This window comes from Coffea arabica, chromosome 5c, assembly GCF_036785885.1.
Source record: "Coffea arabica cultivar ET-39 chromosome 5c, Coffea Arabica ET-39 HiFi, whole genome shotgun sequence".
Classification (NCBI taxonomy): domain Eukaryota; kingdom Viridiplantae; phylum Streptophyta; class Magnoliopsida; order Gentianales; family Rubiaceae; genus Coffea; species Coffea arabica.
This window is the reverse complement of record NC_092319.1, coordinates 44,813,779-44,826,584: the sequence shown is the minus strand read 5'-3', so window position 1 is coordinate 44,826,584 and position 12,806 is coordinate 44,813,779. Positions and strand designations below refer to the sequence as shown.

At 35.4% G+C, this 12,806-nt stretch overlaps 2 protein-coding genes across 2 annotated transcripts; both read right to left on the bottom strand.

Moving 5' to 3' along the window:
- Positions 1–6,660: 6,660 nt before the first annotated feature.
- On the bottom strand, positions 6,661–7,807 carry LOC113688986 (heavy metal-associated isoprenylated plant protein 16-like). Its single transcript, XM_027206815.2, has 3 exons — positions 7,675–7,807; positions 7,493–7,571; positions 6,661–7,341 (listed from the first exon to the last, which is right to left on the bottom strand). Exons 1-3 carry the CDS (start codon positions 7,678–7,680, stop codon positions 7,040–7,042), a joined length of 387 nt encoding a protein of 128 aa, XP_027062616.1. The 5' UTR covers positions 7,681–7,807; the 3' UTR covers positions 6,661–7,039.
- A 3,854-nt stretch (positions 7,808–11,661) lies between these two features.
- On the bottom strand, positions 11,662–12,806 carry LOC113689706 (heavy metal-associated isoprenylated plant protein 16). Its single transcript, XM_027207447.2, has 3 exons — positions 12,667–12,806; positions 12,485–12,563; positions 11,662–12,333 (listed from the first exon to the last, which is right to left on the bottom strand). The coding sequence occupies exons 1-3, from the start codon at positions 12,670–12,672 to the stop codon at positions 12,032–12,034; spliced, it is 387 nt and encodes a 128-aa protein (XP_027063248.1). The 5' UTR covers positions 12,673–12,806; the 3' UTR covers positions 11,662–12,031.

Sequence of the window (12,806 nt, the reverse complement as noted above, 5' to 3'; positions counted from 1 at the left end):
GAAGCATTTAGATTCAAATGAGGTAATCATAAGCTAATTTAAGCATATTACTGTCAACAGAGTGCAACATAATCGTTTTTTAAATTGTCAACTTTACTATGTGACTTGAAATGCCTTTTTTTTTTGGACCGGCGAAGGGCTATAAACAAGTCGAGTAGTTGAGATTCGGTCTAATTGAGAATGGAGTATTTTTGAAATCAAGTTCGAGTTCGAATTCGACTTGATCAGCTCAAATTTGGTGTTGATTGAGGTTAAGTTGAGTTTTGATTCGAATTGCTCGCAAGCGATCTGACTTGTATACAGCTTTAACTATTAAGTTACTTATAAAATTCCACAAAGATAAGGTTATTCTAACTTGAGTTCAATGTCCCCATTTACAAGGTTGTCATTCTATCTAGTGAAATTGCACAATTATTTATTTTTATTTATTTTTTTTAAAGTTCTTTCAATTAAATGAACTACTAGAATTTGGGATACGACCCTGTTAACCAAGGATATGAACCTCTTCTTTTTTTTTTTTATTTAAATGATCAATAATGATTTCCCATTTATCTCTTTAGTGATTTTAACCTGTGACCTGTTAGTTGTAAGTGAAACATACCAATTCAATTATGTTAGTTGTAAGTGAAACAGACCAATTCAATTAGGCTGCGCTTCGATGTTGTCAGAAATGGCCCTTATCATTATTCATTACTACCTTGTCTGCTCGGGAGAGAGGCAGAGATTTGAAGAGTTTGCTACTTTGCTAGCCTGGTTGCCTCTCAATTCTACAGTCATTACCTCCCGATTGATCCTTTTTCTTGGCTTCTTTGTTTCTTTTGAGTGCATGAGCTCACACACACACACATATATATATATATATATGTATGTATGTATGGGTCTCGAGCATATTTTGAAGTTCCGAGTTCCAACCTTGCACTTATATTATTATTCTCTCATATGTGGTCACGTCAAGCATGTTATTTCGAGCCTCTTATGCGTTGATGACCATCCACACCTGCTGGAAGAGAGGCAAGAACTGTTGCAGGAAGCAACTGTTTCCGATAGTTCACGGTCAAGATTTAGCAAAAAAAAAAATTATACGGTTCAAATTTCATCTTGTACCTCGTTTTTAATAACATGCGTAAGACCCACAAAATTTTATTTAAAAATTACACGTTGTTGAAAGTAAGTTATTCCATGTGCAAACAGAATTACGCCGTGTGCAAAATGCACGTAACCTTCAGAGCAACCACCGTTCCTGCCCCTGGTCCCCACCCGCTTCACTTGGAATGATGCAAGGGATCATTTGAGCAGATGAATGTGACAGCCCACTGATGAATATTTCTGCATATTCTTCCTCCACTCCACTTTGGCAGCATTTGGCATGGGATGGCATGTCACATTTGTTTTTTACCCTTACTGAGCTTCTGAGATGGACTCAGATGCCTTTTACCCCCAAAAAAAGAAAGAAAAAACAAAAAGCGAGTGTAAAAAGTTTCAACTTTAAAGAATGTCAACCCTAATAGTTGTGTTGGGTAAGTGCTTGCAGTTCCGCATGCCTTAGATCCCCTTTTATAATTTTGCTTTGCTTTAACGTTTCTGAGAAATGGTCCTTATAGCGAATGTTCTTGAGGAGGTTTATCTTCAAGCTTTCTCTATTGGTCAGTATCGTTTTTTCTGCTTTTCCTTTCACAAGGGACCATTTTGCAATTTGCAATCCTCAGATGTTTTTCGCCGAACCTCACCTATAGCTCAAGAAGGCCATTGGCCCAGTGGTTGGTCTTATCACATTCATAATTGGTATAGGTCCACCCACCTGGCTAAAAGAATAAGACGCATGGACTTTGGGGCTTCCTGAGTTCCGGGCCTAATATTGCACGCCAGCTGTTTGTTTTCCTGCCCTGATTGAGCAAGTAAAACAACCAAATCGAACGTGAAAAAATTTCACCACCAAATCAATTCAGTGATTTCTTGCCAATTTCCACTGAGCAACCAAAATGAAACTGAGATTTTCTACATTTATTCTATACCTTTGATGTCCCCATTCAATGTCCTTTGATTCTGTGAACATTTTCATGCATCGAATCAGAAGAAGATTGTTATTCGCAGATAAAGAAATTACTGATGTAAGAATTGTCTTCTGCATAGAAATTTGAGGAATGTGTGGTTTTATAGAAGTCCATTATGTACACAAAAGTCAGTAATAATGCTTCCACACTAACCAAAAAAAAAAAAAAGGGAAAAACAAAGCGTTATGTCAAATTCCATTTAGGAGAAGATCAAGGAAATTTGTAAGTTCCATTTAGGTCATTGGCAGAGTAATATTTTGTTCCTTGAAGAATTGATGGTTCTGTTTTATGCATGTCGTACATCCTAAAGAAAAAAAAAATGGGCATACATCTTTATGATTTTATCGGAATGGGATACGCCTTAGCTTGTCTGTTTCTCTTTTGAAGAATTTGAACATAGGAGAAGAGGTATATTTGCTTATCAATCATTTTATCTTCGTTTTGTTTGAGATGTTTTAGGGTTATTCGTTAAAGATTATTCTAATAGGTATCCAATAAGTACTCGTTAGCATACATAAATACTTTTCATGTGAAAGTATATAATCACAAATGCAATTGTTACACCCTTCGCATTTAAAATACTGATCCAAATTAACTACACTTTTTAAAAATAAAAAATAAAAAATTAACACTTGGACCTCCTGAAACGAGTGCCAAATGGACATTCTTCATCCAAAATATTTTTCAAAAAAGAAATAATTTGTATAAATTAGAATCCCTTGTATACTTAGGCCCTGTTTAATAAACCAATTCTACACTTAATTTTAATAGGTTCAGATTTTAACATTTACAGAGACGCATTTGATAGTTAAAAATAGAACATCTAAATTAATTAAGAGCCACTGAATTTTTTAGACAAAATTTAACGTGATGTATATTCAAATGTATCACATTTAATACATAACAATTCAGTAACATAATGAATTCAAAATTTTAAATTCCAGCTTTTATACTTCACCTTTATCAAACACACTTTTCCGTTGACAGAAGAGTTCTACGTGAACGAATGCTTCGGGAAGTGTTCTCAATTAAAATTTGATTTCTCTGAAGAAATAGTGATACTACTGTGTACGACTTCGTTTGATATTTGACTTGATGAGTCCTTCACGTAATAGTTTGTGTTGAAATTTCCTTCCTGACAAGCATTTTTCTCAACTCTCAAGTGCCGAAAATAACTAATCCCGAACATTGATTGACCATTGATTGACCAATGATTTGACAAAGATGTTTACTTTCTGCACGGGGGGGTAAGACAATCTCGATTATCTATCGCGTTATCATCACCTTATTGAACACGAAATTTAACAATTGAAATGTATCAACTCTAATCTTGTCTCGATTGCCACCAAATGAATATTGATACTTCATCACCACAATTCCTTTAAAATTGTTTCTTGAATTACATCTTAGTAATGAGTTTTACCAAAATCAACTAATTCCTTTTTTATAACAAGATATACTTTCAATTCCAATGAAATCTGCACTAACGACAGAAAATATATTGAATCCGTCACAGATGCTATAAATTCGCACTAATTTCTCATGTAATCAATTGAATCACAACAAAAACAAAGAACAGAATCACTAATTATGGCCAAATTAATTTTGTTGTGATGGGGCTCCAATAAAAGGATACAACCGTACAAGTTAAACTCTAGAACCTCTACCAATTCAAAACAAAAAAAATAAAAAAAACTTGTACATGATTTGATTATAGAATCCTTCAATTTGCAATCAAATATCGTCCAACATTGGATTTTTGGATGAATCTGTCAATGATCACAAAAGCAGGCTACGGTCCCTGGACTTGCTTCCTAATAAGGCTCTAGCATGTAATTTGATCTTGGAGCTCTAGCAAGTAATTCGATCTTGCAGATCTCCAACTCACGAACGCTCCGTCAACCCCTAAGATGGATCAAGTCTAAACCTATCGAAACAAAAATACTTTATTGAGATCAACTCAATAATAGTGTATTATTTGCTGAATGAATATGAGTTAATCCGTCAAGATCCCTTTCCACATCAAGGGTGTTTTTGTCTCATGCAGCGGCTCTGGCCCTGTCTACATCAGCCAGTCAAATGCTTTTCTTAATGGGATTATGGTAAACAACTCCACATAATTACACTTCTTTGGCTCTATCTCAGAAGAATGCGGAAAAAAGAATAGCCAGAAAAAAAAAAAAATCTTTGGATCCAATAGGCCGTAACAACTGAAATCAAAGTTTTGAATTTTTTTTTGCTCTTCGACAAGCTTCAAAATAGGGGGGAAAAAAAGTTTGTTCATTGAGGTTGGTGTAGAAACACTAAAGAGTTGCTTTTGGACTAGTGTTTTGTAGACAATTTAAGATTAAACGATAACAAGTATGCAAAATTAACCCTTTTCATTATTGACTCTTTAAAATGAAGGTGCAAAATAACTGAGTGTGCAAAATCAGGCTTTTTCAATAATTTAATCACAACGAAGGTGATAGGGCAAATGGCCATTTGCAATGAGAGGGAAAGCCAGCCAAAGTTGTTAAATTCGCATACAAAACAACCTAAATTTGTTCTTTGGTCCTATCACCCACCCTACAGGTGAGGCTATAGAAAATGTGTTTGCATTTGTGAAAAGCCTTTGCCGCCTGCCCCCAAGAGCTGTCCATCCAAACTTGTGCTTGGATCTTCTCTTGTCCTTCCTCTTCAAAACTAGTTTAAATAGCAATCCCTGTACGCATTCGACTTCCATCCTCTCAAAAATTCCGATTTCGAGTATGTTTGAGATAGGGAGAGCAGTAATGAATCTTTGAAAATAGAACATGAGCAAGAAGGATGGAGGAGGAGGGTTTTCTAGTTTGCTTCTTCATTTGATGCTGCATTCTTTGCCACTCTAGGATCGCTGGTAAGTGGACGTCTGTTTAGTCATTGACAATAATTTGCACACTTGTTTAGCTTCTGGACACTCTTGTATGGTTTAGCACCAAGTTTCTTGAGGCTATAGATCCTAACATGCAATGTCAATCTTAACTGTATTATTCAATTGAGTTCCAAGTGTACTAATTTTATATTACAATCATGAAAACCATCAAGTATATATACTAATTTTATTCATATTCAGAGAGCAGTTGGTGTGCTAAACTAGATTCCTTTAGAACTGAGCAAGGCTTGATCAACAGCAATGTAAGACAGCACCAGGAAATCATAAACATACAATCTCCCTTTCATTTTAAGCCATGAATAGGAGTCAAACTAGTTATCTATCTTGGATAGGAAGTCTAAACTACAACCATCCATATTGCTAGATAAGGTTTGAATACTTCAGTGCCTTTCAAGCCCAATAACATTTTCATGTCAGATTCTGTGCATTGGTCCTTCTTGGCCCGCACTTTCCCCTTTGCTAATTAGCTGGAGTTGAATGGATAGGTAAAAGACTAAAGATGTAGGGACATCCTTCTTTGTAAGTTATTTTTTTTTCTTCCTTCTTCTTTGTAAGTTTATGTTTGGGATGGCTGGCAAGTTGAGTTAACACTTAAAATATGTTACTTAAGTAATAGCTTCAATTTGTAGCATGCATCTTCCAGTGTTAATGTGGTGACAAAACGTGCTGCACGATGCAGAAAACAAATGTTGAGGAAGGATATCAGCTAAACCAACATCATCCAAATAAATGCAGGCAGAAATGGTCTGCCTGGCTCCCTGGATGCCATCTAAGAAAAGCATTGTCAAGATTTCTTGACTCTTCCTAGTTGGCATCAGAGGAGTCAGGCAGGCCCTAATCTTTCTTAGTGGATGGATAAAGAAATGGGCTGCAGGTTTGTTAATTTACTCTCTTTATTTTTGGCTCAAGGAAGCATATTCGTATAGTCATCCATAATCTTATCATACATCAAATTATACTGTTAAATTGTTGTTTAGTATTTCGTTACCGAATGGATATAACCCCTTGATGTGACTTTAAGCAGGGATGCAAACGAGTCGAGTTTCAATTTAATTTTATGAAACTCGAGTTCGACGAGCTCTCAATATAAAGTTTGAATTCGAAATTAAAAAATTAAAAAATAATTATTTTTATTTTTAAAAATAAATAAAATAATAATTTTTGTAACAAATAATAAAATATTAAAAATATATATGTAATTTTACTATTAAAATAAAAAATAATATATATATGTATATATATATATATATATATATACTCGAGTTGGATCGCTAGCTAACGAACTAAATATTTTTGAACTTGAATTCATCTTGATCAACTCCAAACGAGCAGCTCGATTCAGTTGCATCCCAAGGTCTTAACTACAATATAACTTGCATAAACCATGTGCGACGTCTTGATTTCTATTGTTGAGAAACGAAGCTTAATTCATCAAGGATCAACTCATTGGAAAGTCAGAAACTCTCTTATTAATCCAATTACGCAAAAGATATCTAATATGCTTCACCTTTCTCTCTGCAAAAACAAATCAAACTTACAAAACAAGGGAAACCAAAAGTGGTACTACATAGATATTAATTTGGATAGAGTGTTATTTGAAATAATTATTGTACTACCTTCTGTGATTTGATATATGTGATGTGATTGAAAATATAAAAAGATGAATTAAAAAATATGTTTATGACACTGAAGAAATATCATTCGGCAAAATTGAGTTATCCAAACACTTGTTCCTAGGATGTCAAATACAACCATTGAATATACAAAACAACCAAACAACCACTTGAAACAAGCCAAAATATTTTTTTTTTTTTTTTTTAAGCATGAAACAAGCAAAAATCTAGACCTAGGCAATAGCTCCAACTGGCTTATTAGCACCAAGAAACAGAGTCCTCCCCCTACGGACCCAAGTATCTTCCCTTCACCTTACTATGATTGAATTCTCATCTTCATTCCAGTTCTCTAGAGGACCATGCCTAAAATTTAGCAGCACCCCTGAACTTCACTTTTCCTTGTATGACTGGGAAAAAGATCGGTAACCCTAAAATTCCCAAATTTCTTGTGACCTGCATTCTTACATGATGGTGCAGTTGGAGTCATCATAGGGGTCTCTAACTTGATAGAGATGGTGAGGTACGCTGCTGTAAACATAAGGATGAGTGGACCAAACCACAGGTGGCTGTGTAGAACTGGGATCTTTCTTGCCATCTTCTTTTTTATCACCATCTTTCTTCTCACCAACTGGGCTCACGGTCACAAGCTCTGCATACCCAACATTTTTTCTGAGCAAAGTTGCAAGCTTCACTGCATCAATCCCATCTCCAACAACCTCTATTTGATCCTTTTCCTTTCCCTGCAAAGCCGTAGATTCCACACCTGAAGATAAAGCAGAGGAATGATGGTCAGAATCTGTATAAGAATCTCAGCCGAATTCTTTCTTAGAATCTCAAGAACTAAGGTAATAGAATCAGTTTTATCACGTATTTTGCGGAATCTAATTCTTGAAAAATTGAACTTTCTTCTTTACCTGCGTGACCGACAACAGTTTTGAAGGCCTTCTTGCGGGACTTCTCATCATTCATAGAAAGTTTAATCACGACTTTTTGCTGCAGGTAACAAAATCAAGGAACCAAATTGAAATTAGTTAGCTACATATCTTTTGCCAGACAAGGCACAAGATTAAGTTAAATAAATGAATCAGAGCATCACCTTCATTGCCTTAATTCCGCAAGTAAAACGACTGAAAAAAAAATGAACAGCTCTAGCTGAGAAAAGAGACTGCAGAAGTCGTTCTTCTTTCGGCCTTAGAATGGGTTATTCTGCCGTGCTAGTCAACTGCCGCTCTACCTATTTATAGGGCCCTTTGCTTAGATGACGACAGCTTCAGAAGATACAAAGAAACATCACTAAATAAGATGACCCACAATGACAATATCGTGCCAACGACCAGCCTTTGGCATTCAAGCTTGGTGGGTTGGGAAGCCAATTATTTAAATCTTTTCTCTTTAATTATTATATTATATAGCTCTGCTTAAAAATTTAGATGAATGTGTGGTGCATCTGTTTCGATTTTGTGGTGATTCGATGTCTTTCGAATTATTTTTGAATTTTTTCAGATTCATCCGATCTTTTTAATATAAAATAAAATAAATTATACAATAATTATCGTCTAAAAAAATATTATATTGCCGTTGACGGTCAATGATCAGTTCCATAGACCCAGAAAAGGTCATCTTCAGTGCTATCACCTAGAAGGTGGAACTTGGGACGATATGCACCAAGTAGCCTGAAACACGGCTCGGTATTCCAGTGGGGCTGGTCGCATCAGAAACTCGTCCAGACTTTTGTGACGACCGAGTAAACCTTCCTTATTGAATAGAATTCGATGCTAGTTAAGTTGTTGAAATAGGCTTTTACAGTATAGAACTTGAGATACAGTAGTGAGTATTTGAGTAAATCAAGTTACTTGAACTCAAGTCAATCCGAATTAGGCGAAAGGTCGGTTGGGATAGCAAATATAGCAGGTTGTAAATCAATTTCAAACTCGCTGAAGAAGTGAAAATGAATTAGAAGACTATCGTGTTAGGCCTTTTCGAGGGGTTTGGGACTCAATCAGAGAGAGTTGATGAACCTTATACCCAAAAGTTTTGGGTCAAAAGGGGAGAAGGATGCAGAAGAGGGCGCAATATGTGAAAATTTGTTGAATCATCACTCTCCTCCAACAACGGATATTCATAATACGAGTGAATAAGCAATAGTACTTTTGTTTTTGTTTGGATTGCCATTTATATTCAAAAAAATTTTACGTTATCTAAGAATACATTTTTCAATCACATTTTTGTTTCACATACATCAAATCGTTACAGTACCCTTTTTTTTTTTTTTTTTTTACAAAAATGCCAAAAAATAGCAATTCAAACGGACAATTTTAATTGTTTCTATACAAAAAAAAAAATTAAAAATTAGATATACACCACGGACTCTTAATTATCAGCTACCTTGTTTCTTTATGAAGATTAAAGCCAAAAAAAAAAACAAAGAAACACTTTAAAATTAATAAATGGCTTTTAGTTAGGGCCAATATTCAACAAAAAGTTGTGCAATTTTTTGAAACAATCGGCTCTTTGGATTAACTGTTTTTTGAGGTATTTTTCAAAAACTTTAATGTAGTTGTGTATATGAAAAACTTTTACTGTAGATGTTTTTTGAATTATTTTTAGAGATATTTTTAAAATATATTTTTGAATATTTTTATAATTTATAATTTTTTTGGAATTTTTTTTAATTTTACACAACCCACCATTATCCCCTCCCTTTTCCTCCCCCTCTCTCCTTTCTCTTCCTCTCCTCTTCCCCTCTATTGCCTCCTCCTCCTCCTCCTTCCCCCTTCTTCCTTCTCCCCCTCCCCTCCTTCCCCCCAACTCCAAACCCCTCTCTTGCTCGCTAGTGGTGGCTGCGACTTTAGTCACCATTCTAACCACGATCGTTTTGGTCACGGCTTCAGTCGCAATCAGATTTGATTGTGACTAAGAAGGGTGCGATCAGTCGAGAAGAAGAAAATTGGGGGGCGGGGAAAGGGAAAGAAGAAAGGAGGAAGGAGAAAGAGATAGAGGAAGAGGAAAAAAGGAGGAGAGACGGAGGAAAGATGAGCGGAGAGAGAGTCGTGAGTGTGGGGGTGGTGGCCGTGATGGTGGAGAGTGATGGATAGTTGTGTAATTTTATTTTGTATATTTGGAGTTATTTTTTATATATTGTATAGATATGATGTATTTGAAATTATTTTTATTTGTGTATTACTGTACCATTGTAGATAAAAAAATTATTTTTCAAAAAAATCTGAATCCAAACAGAGCCTAAATCAAGTTGGAAAATTCTGACACCCTTCGGTTCTACTTTAGCCGGGGTCCTTTCTCCCAACCGCGTCAACTTTGTGTGTGAAGCGTGAACGCGTGAAATTTAGGAGCAGTCCTCCAATGGAAACCAAATTTGACTTGCTGTAGGTTGAGGAGGTTTTCCTCTTACATCTTTTTAAGCATTAATGTCTTGAATGTTCTGGCCACAAAAGAACTATTGCAGAGAAAAAAAAAAAAAAAAAAAAAAAAGCGAAACAATTGAAATAAACATGAGTTCAAGCTCAATCCCAGAAATTTGTCTAACAAGAAAACCGCAGGAAATTGAACCCAACAACATCTTAATCCAGGCACAGAACAGAAGGATCGATTTTGCGAAGCTAGTATATGATTATATCATGTTTGGAAAATATACGAACTGCTGACTACTTCGACTAAGGAAAATTCAACACGGAAAAATAATAATATATGGGGTAATCTCTCGAACACAAAAGGAGGAGTAAAAGAAAAGTCTTTTTAGAAGGTACTGTCTCACCTTTCATTCATTGGAATCAGATAAAATATGCCGTGAACCCTATATCGGGTCGTGTTGTGTATGTAACTTATCAAAAGTTCTGATTTCATTTCCTTATGTTTGGAAAATATGTGAACTGATGACTACTTTGATGTAGGAACATTAAAAGAAAGAAAGGCCACAAAAAAAAAAAATTCTTTGGTGCACATTTTATCGTCAAATTTAAGAAAATTCCAGAATTTTATGAATCGATTGTGTAACAACTAACAGCCATAGGACTTTTTTCATTAGAACGTGTTGCACGATGCAGAAAACAATAATGTTGAGGAAGGATATCAGCTAAACCAACATCATCCAAATAAATGCAGGCAGAAATGGTCTGCCTGGCTCCCTGGATGCCATCTAAGAAAAGCATTGTCAAGATTTCTTGACTCTTCCTAGTTTGGCATCAGAGGAGTCAGGCAGGCCCTAATCTTTCTTAGTGGATGGATAAAGAATTGGGCTGCAGGTTTGTTAATTTACTCTCTTTATTTTTGGTTCAAGGAAGCATATTCGTATAGTCATCCATAATCTTATCATACATCAAATTATACTACTGTTAAATTGTTGTTTAGTATTTCGTTACCGAATGGATATAACCCCTTGACGTGACTTTAAGCAGGGGTGCAAACGAGCCGAGTCGAGTCGAATCTCAATTTAATTTTATGAAACTCGAACTCTAATTCGAGTTCGATGAGCTCTCAATGTAAAGTTCAAATTCGAAATTAAAAAATTAAAAATAATTATTTTTATTTTTAAAAATAGATAAAATAATAATTTTTGTAACAAATAATAAAATATTAAAAAATATATATGTAATTTTACTATTAAAATAAAAAATAATATATATATACTCGAGTCGGATCGCTAGCTAACGAACTAAAAATTTTTGAACTCGAATTCATCTTGATCAACTCCAAACGAGCAGCTCGATTCAGTTGCATCCCAAGGTTTTAAGTACAATATAACTTGCATAAACCATGTGCTACAAACTACCATCTTGATTTCTATGGTTGAGAAACGAAGCTTAATTAATTAAGGATCAACTCGTTGGAATGTCAAAAACTCTCTCATTAATTCAATTACGCAAATAAATCTAATATGCTTTAACTTTCTCTCTGCAAAAACAAATCAAACTTACAAAACAAGGGCGAAAAAAAATGGTACCACACGGATATTAGTATTTGGATAAAGTATTAATTAAAATATTATTCGAAATAATTATTATACTAATATTTTTTATGATATAAAAAAATAGCACGAAAGATGGATTGAAAATATAATAAAGTGATATAAAAAAGTGAATTAAAAAATATATTTATGATTGGAAACAAAATATTGGTTATCGAAACACTTGTTCCTAGGATCTCAAATACAACCACCGAATATACAAACCAACCAACTACTTGAAACAAGCCAAAATTTAGACCTAGGCAATAGCTCCAACTGGTTTATTAGCCCCAGCCCCAGGAAAGAGAGTCCTCCCCCTACGGACCCAAGTATCTTCCCTTCACCTTATTATGATTGAATTCTCATCTTTATTCCAGTTCTCTGGAGGACCATGCCTAAAATTTAGCAGCACCCCTGAACTTCACTTTTCCATGTATGACTGGGAAAAAGATCGGTCACCCTAAAATTCCCAAATTTCTTGTGTCCTGCTTTCTTACATGATGGTGCAGTTGGAGTCATAATAGGGGTCTCTAGCTTGATAGAGATGGTGAGGTACGCTGCTGTAAACATAAGGATAAGTGGACCAAACCACAGGTGGCTCCGTAGAACTGGGATCTGTCTTGCCATCATCCTTTTTATCACCATCTTTCTTCTCACCAACTGGGCTCACGGTCACAAGCTCTGCATAGCCAACATTTTTTCTGAGCAAAGTTGCAAGCTTCACTGCATCAATCCCATCTCCAACAACCTCTATTTGATCCTTTTCCTTTCCCTGCAAAGCCGTAGATTCCACACCTGAAGATAAAGCAGAGGAATGATGATCAGAATCTGTATAAGAATCTCAGCCAAATTCTTTCTTAGAATCTCAAGAACTAAGGTAATAGAATCAGTTTTATCACGTATTTTGCGGAATCTAATTCTTGAAAAATTGAACTTTCTTCTGTACCTGCGTGACCGACAACAGTTTTGAAGGCCTTCTTGCGGGACTTCTCATCACTCATAGAAAGTCTAATCACGACTTTTTGCTGCAGTTAACAAAATCAAGGAACCAAATTGAAATTAGTTAGCTACATATCTTTTGCCAGACAAGGCACAAGATCAAGTTAAATAAATGAATCAGAGCATCACCTTCATTGCCTTAATTCCGCAAGTAAAACGACTGAAAAAAAAATGAACAGCTCTAGCTGAGAAAAGAGACTGCAGAAGTCGTTCTTCTCTCGGCCTTAGAATGGGTTATTCTGCCGTGCTAGTCAAGTGCCGCTCTTTCT

Excerpts from the sequence above, each read along its gene's own strand:
- LOC113688986 (XM_027206815.2), bottom strand. Across the intron at positions 7,342-7,492 it reads AACTGTTGTCGGTCACGCAG|GTGTGGAATCTACGGCTTTG; the intron begins GTAAAGAAGAAA and ends CTTTATCTTCAG.
- LOC113689706 (XM_027207447.2), bottom strand. Across the intron at positions 12,334-12,484 it reads AACTGTTGTCGGTCACGCAG|GTGTGGAATCTACGGCTTTG; the intron begins GTACAGAAGAAA and ends CTTTATCTTCAG.